This window comes from Tympanuchus pallidicinctus, unplaced genomic scaffold, assembly GCF_026119805.1.
Source record: "Tympanuchus pallidicinctus isolate F22 unplaced genomic scaffold, pur_lepc_1.0 scaffold4, whole genome shotgun sequence".
Classification (NCBI taxonomy): Eukaryota; Metazoa; Chordata; class Aves; order Galliformes; family Phasianidae; genus Tympanuchus; species Tympanuchus pallidicinctus.
The window spans coordinates 20,833,920-20,839,212 of NW_026294758.1; the positions used below are offsets into that span (position 1 = coordinate 20,833,920).

The following is a 5,293-nucleotide window of genomic DNA, read 5'->3' on the forward strand; positions in this document are numbered from 1 at the left end:
GGACAACAACAACAAAAGCAGTTAACTACCCAAGGCATGCAATGGGCTTACTGCATTAACAGCAACAAAGCAACTGCACTTGAAGGTACACTGGAGACTTTGCAACAACACATCTCCTGTGTACAGCTACGATTTGCAGACTGCACGGTCAACATTCTCAACTCACGTTATGTGTACCACCACTCCTACAAGAGTTTTGGCTCTTCAGATACTGTTTTGCTGGCTTATGAAATTACCAGGGCAAACTTCAAGTGAAACTTCTATGTAATTCACTGTTAAAAGCTGTTTCATGATGCACTTTATTTCTTAATTTAATATCTTTATGGCATTCACTCAGCTGATTTCCCTTCATTCACGTGAAAGCAGAAGTTACCACAAGCCTATTTGAGAAGCTCAGGAAAGTAAAGTTAGAAAACATTACAGGTGAACACACAAAGTCTGATGTGACAAACAAACAGGCAATTCATTCACCTTAAAATTTTTGAATTATCTAATATGCAGCCAGTTCAGTATTTAGAACAAAAAGCATCTGTACACATTTTTCCCCTCAAAAAGACAAGCATTGCACTTATCCATCCTACCTCTCAGAGTCTTGAGAACACAAGTCTTCACCACTCCCTCTGCCTTAGGAAACTCAACCACTGACCAACACAACCTTTCTGTGGACATATCCATTCACAGAAGAAAGTTACAACAGTCATTCAGATAAAATATTATAGGTTTATTTAAAACTTACTTTCCGCTTGAATATGCAAAATACAAACTCCAAAAAGTTCCTTTTACTTCGTAGTTTACAAATATACAAAATAAAAGTTTGCTTAAATTTATATTACATATCTATTATGTAAAGAACTATATAGAAAACATTTGTTCTGCTTAAGGCATATTTGGGAATAAACCATTGTACAAAGTATTGCACATCGAAACCACAGTGCATTACAGACTGTCTGCATAAAGTTATTTTCTTAAGAAAAATAAAAAAAAGATAAACCAGGATTATTTACCTGATTTAGGTCATAATTGGCGATCGGAAGACAAAAATATTTCCTTGTCAGATATGCAGCAGTTTGAGAACTTTGGCTTCCTGTTTTTGGTACCTCTAAAACCAACAGTCACTAAGCACCATGAAATAGGCTTTTAAAACATAACTCTGTACCTGAATTGTCCCTCCTCTTTTAACATTGTAATGGCTTTTGGAAGGAAGAAAAAAGGAAAGTACAAGATGACATTTACATCTAATATTGCATTGAAAGAAAATTTAAGGGAATGTCATTTCCCTGTGTAATATCCCCACCCTCCGAACTACACACAGTCTGTTTAACCCTGATATCCGTGACTTCCAGTCACTCCTTGGCATTTTGTAGTCCGGAAATAATTCAAGTTGGATTTACAAATGGAATGATAGAAGAAGATCCAGTCATTGACCCCAATGTTTTTGGTTTTCTTTAAAAAGTATGTTAAAAAAAAAGTTGCAATGTCCATATGCAATTATCCCTCTTTCCACTCTTTTTGGAAGACTTCACCATGATTCTCTGTAGTGCTTAAACTGGGTTCTCCCCTTCTGGCGGAAAGCAGTCCTCGTGCTGTAAATACTGAATCTCTAAGGCAGTTAGGGAAAGATCCACTGCTTCCAATTAAAAGTGCCTCTTCATGTGTAAGGCGAGGTGATCCGACCTGGAAAACGCTCTGTCACACCGCTGGCACTGGAAAGGGCGGTGGCCCGTGTGTTTTCGGTAATGACGAGTGAGTTCATCAGATCGGGCAAACTTCCATCCGCAGCCTTCCCAGTCACAGTGATAAGGCTTCTCACCTTAGAAAAAAAAAATTAAAAACATGTCAGTCATGTTTTCTTTTTTTTTTTTTGTGGCAGTGTGCATGGGGGGGGGAGGAAGAGGCTACCTCTGTTTCACACCACTTTTAACACTTTTAAGAAGAAAGAATTAAAGCGGCAAAGAAAACACAACAAAGAGCTTGAAGCAGTTGTGGACTACTACCTTACTAACAGAATAAGACAGTCCTGTCAAGACTTTACACGTATTACAAGCCATTAACACTGCTGAAGTCTTCTCTAGCAGGCTCACTTTGTCTCAAACAAAGTTTCGGAACATAGGAGTTCTCATAATAAGAGTTTATTTTTGCTGGCTAATGTTACATGATCAAATATCAACCAGAAATAGCTCAGCAGAAAAATAATGTATTTAGATAATTGTAGGTCTTGAGAATTAAAAACCAGCTGCTAACTGCTTTCATTACCTTAGGTTGATTAACAACTCAATTTTTCTGTCTTCACTACAGCAAAACTGCTGTTGACTGCACAACAAATTTCACTGACAATTACAGACTCCGTCCTACACATCCTGAAGACCACGCTGACAGTCTCGGGCAGAAGGGAGGAACCGCTCTTTGACCAATTTTTCCTCCTGCTGCCGTTAGCCGACACACAGCCTAACCACTCAGCTACCATTTCTCCCTTTCCAGTATCCTAGTCAGGAGAAAGTTGTGAATCAAATTCACAAACCAGGGATTTAAATTATGCAAATTCCCAGGTTATTTAATCACTGTTACGGAATGCCTGCACTGGCGAAACCGTGCATGATGTACCTGCTTTCACAAGCTCAGTTATTGCAATATGGCATTCAGCTGCAAGGTTAAAGTTTGAACTTGGGCGCAGATACGCACTTTGGCAGATTTTATCTGAATTCTAGCAGTTGCCAATGAGCTGTTAAGCCCCATCTCATCCGTGCTAACTCAGGGGAAGATGTGTTCTTCCCACATAGGAGCGGCACCAACCAAGGCATCAGTGACATCAACCAACGCAGCTAGAGATCTCAATTAAATCAGCACAGAGCCTGTCACCATTCACTTGGACGTGGGACAGCAGCTTGCAGAGGTGTCAAGGCTTCAGTGTCAGCCATAGGATCTCTCAAGCTGGAGTAAGTCAAGACAAGACGGGTGTGCACAAAGCACCCAACCACAAACAAAGAAAGTAGAACCTTAGACAGAAGTCCACTTCTTTTTCAGAAGTGGGCTAACACTAATCTACAGCAACAAATCCCATCAGATTCTCAGCTATCTGCTTATTAACCAGCCACACAACTGAAGAGGATCAACAAACTTTAGCCTCTGCAGGAAACACACCTGCTTCCACACCTGAGTAACTGTGAACCACTAAGTGAAAAACACAGCCAGTAAGCAAAGATTTAACATGGCCAATGCAAAAGAAACAGCACCCAGGAAAACCCAGCAGGGCACAGCCAAGACTCATAATTTCAGCACTCCCCCTGCCCGTTTGCTTCCAGAAGGGGGCTCACCCCGATGACCCCATGCAGTCTTCACCTGTGTGGGTTCTTAAGTGTGCCTTGAGATGAGAGCTCTTGGTGTAGGTCTTGCCGCAGCCTGCGTAGTCACAGGTGTGAGTGGCTGTTCTTTTTCGAGGCCATGATCGCCGTCCTCTCTTGGGCTTGGTCTCTTCTGGCAGACAGCTCCCCGGCGGCATCAGCTCTGCGGGCAGAGAGGGAGGAGTGAGCATGGCTACGGCCATTGCCTCGGGGCCACGCTGGCGGGGGGGACTCACCTTGGTACTGCAGCGTGCCGGGGGGCAGCTGCTCGGGCAGGAAGGCGGGGTAGCCAGGGGCCGGGGGATACCCGGGGGGCAGAGGCAGTGGCGGGTGGCTGAGCCCCGGAGTGGGGGGAAGGCAGTCCCTGCTGCTCAGCATCTCCTCGGGCCCCAGCGAGGGCGTAGTCCGGGCCGGCAGCAGGCGGCCCATAGAGAAGTCATGCTGCGGGGGGGGTCCTCGGGGGCCGCTCCCGTGCGACGGCGGGGCCAGCGTGCAGGGCGAACTGGTTTCCTGCTTGATTTTGGGGCACATCCGCGGCTGGAGGGGGCTGTAAGGAGCCCCGGGTCCCTCGGAGCCGGGCGGCTGGGCGGCGGCGGCGGGGGGGCCGCTCTTGGGGCTGAGCCCCGGGTGGTTGTAGTCGCCCACGGCCTTCACCACGAACTTGCCCTGCAGGCTGCCCAGCGGCGGTAGGGCGGCGGGCGCCGGCAGGTACACCGGGTCCAGGTCGGGCCGCATCAGCTCGGCCACGAAGCCTCCCGAGGGCGACACGTCGCTGATGTCCGCCAGGTTGAAGGGAGCGGCGGCGGGAGCCCCGTCGCGGCCGCCGCCGCCGCCGTAGAGGAGTCCGCCGGGCTCGGCGCAGGGCAGCGGGTAGGCGAAGGGCCCGGCGGGGCAGGGGCTGGCGGCGGGGGCCGGTGCGGCGGCGGGGGACACCACCACCGCGGCGGCGGCGGCGGGCTCCTGGTGCATGAGGGAGTTGGAGAGGATGAAGTCGAAATCCAGCAGCTCGTTGAACTCCTCAGTTTCGCGGCGCGGCCCCAGGGCGGGCGCGGTCTCCAGGTCCGACGGCGGCGGCTCCGCGGGACGCGCCGTCAGCGCCGGCGGCGGCCGCTTCAGCTGCGACAGCTCCTCCCGCCACCTCTGCGGGGACACGGGCACGGCTCAGCCCCCGCCCCGACCCGCGCCGCTCCCGCCCCGGCCGCCCCGCTCCGCCGCCGCCACCTCCGCCGCCGCCCCCCCCCGGCTCCGGCCCCGGCGCGACGCCGATACTCACGTTGCCGGGGCCCGCGGGCCGCGGCGCCTTCTCGCGGCCCGCGGCGCCCGCCGCGAAGGTGGCGATGGAGGGGAGGAGCGTGCCGCTGAGCGCCATCTCGCACTCGCCGGGGGGCTGCCTGCGGGGAGAGCGCGGCGCGTCAGGCGGCGGCGGCGGCACGGAGATCGCTCCGGGACCTCGTCGGGCACCCACCGCATCCGCGCCGGTGCGTCCCGCCGAGCCGCCGCCGCCGTCGTCCCGCCGAGGAGAGTGAGGAGGAGAGGAGTGGGAGCGGCGATCCGCGCCGCGCGCCCGCGGGCAAAGCCGCCGGGCTGGAGGCGGAGAGCGGGAGCGGGGCGCTAGCGGAGCCACAGGGAGGCGGCCGCCGCCCGGCAACGCGGCTCTGGCACCGGCAGGGCGGCGGCGTGAGGCACTTCCCAGGGAGCCGCGGCCATGAGGCAGCCGGGCGGGACGGACGGACGGGGCACGGTGCTGCCGGTGGGGAGGGAGGGGCCGGGCCGGCCCGCGCTCTGCCGCCGCCGCCGCCCGTCCTCGCCGCGCCCCGCTCGGCACTGCCGTGCGTCCGCCACGGCCGCCCTTTTTATAACCTCACTTCACGCGCGCTCCGCCTGCCGTCGCCACAGCGACGGAGAAAACAAACTGACACGTGGGAGGGGGCGGCACGCGCGGCTCACAGGGGGGC

General features: G+C 53.5%; 1 protein-coding gene across 1 annotated transcript; it reads right to left on the reverse strand.

The window, feature by feature from the left end:
- Positions 1–700: 700 nt before the first annotated feature.
- Positions 701–4,707, reverse strand: KLF4 (KLF transcription factor 4). The gene is made up of 4 exons (XM_052701353.1): positions 4,612–4,707; positions 3,575–4,478; positions 3,337–3,501; positions 701–1,810 (listed from the first exon to the last, which is right to left on the reverse strand). Exons 1-4 carry the CDS (start codon positions 4,705–4,707, stop codon positions 1,635–1,637), a joined length of 1,341 nt encoding a protein of 446 aa, XP_052557313.1. The 3' UTR covers positions 701–1,634.
- Between the last annotated feature and the right edge of the window lie 586 nt (positions 4,708–5,293).

Coding starts and splice junctions, on each gene's coding strand:
- KLF4 (XM_052701353.1), bottom strand. CDS start 4,707: ATGGCGCTCAGCGGCACGCTCCTCCCCTCCATCGCCACCTTCGCGGCG. Junction 4,479..4,611: donor GGCCCGCGGGCCCCGGCAAC/GTGAGTATCGGC, acceptor GTGTCCCCGCAG/AGGTGGCGGGAGGAGCTGTC. Junction 1,811..3,336: donor ACACTTAAGAACCCACACAG/GTGAAGACTGCA, acceptor TTTTTTTCTAAG/GTGAGAAGCCTTATCACTGT.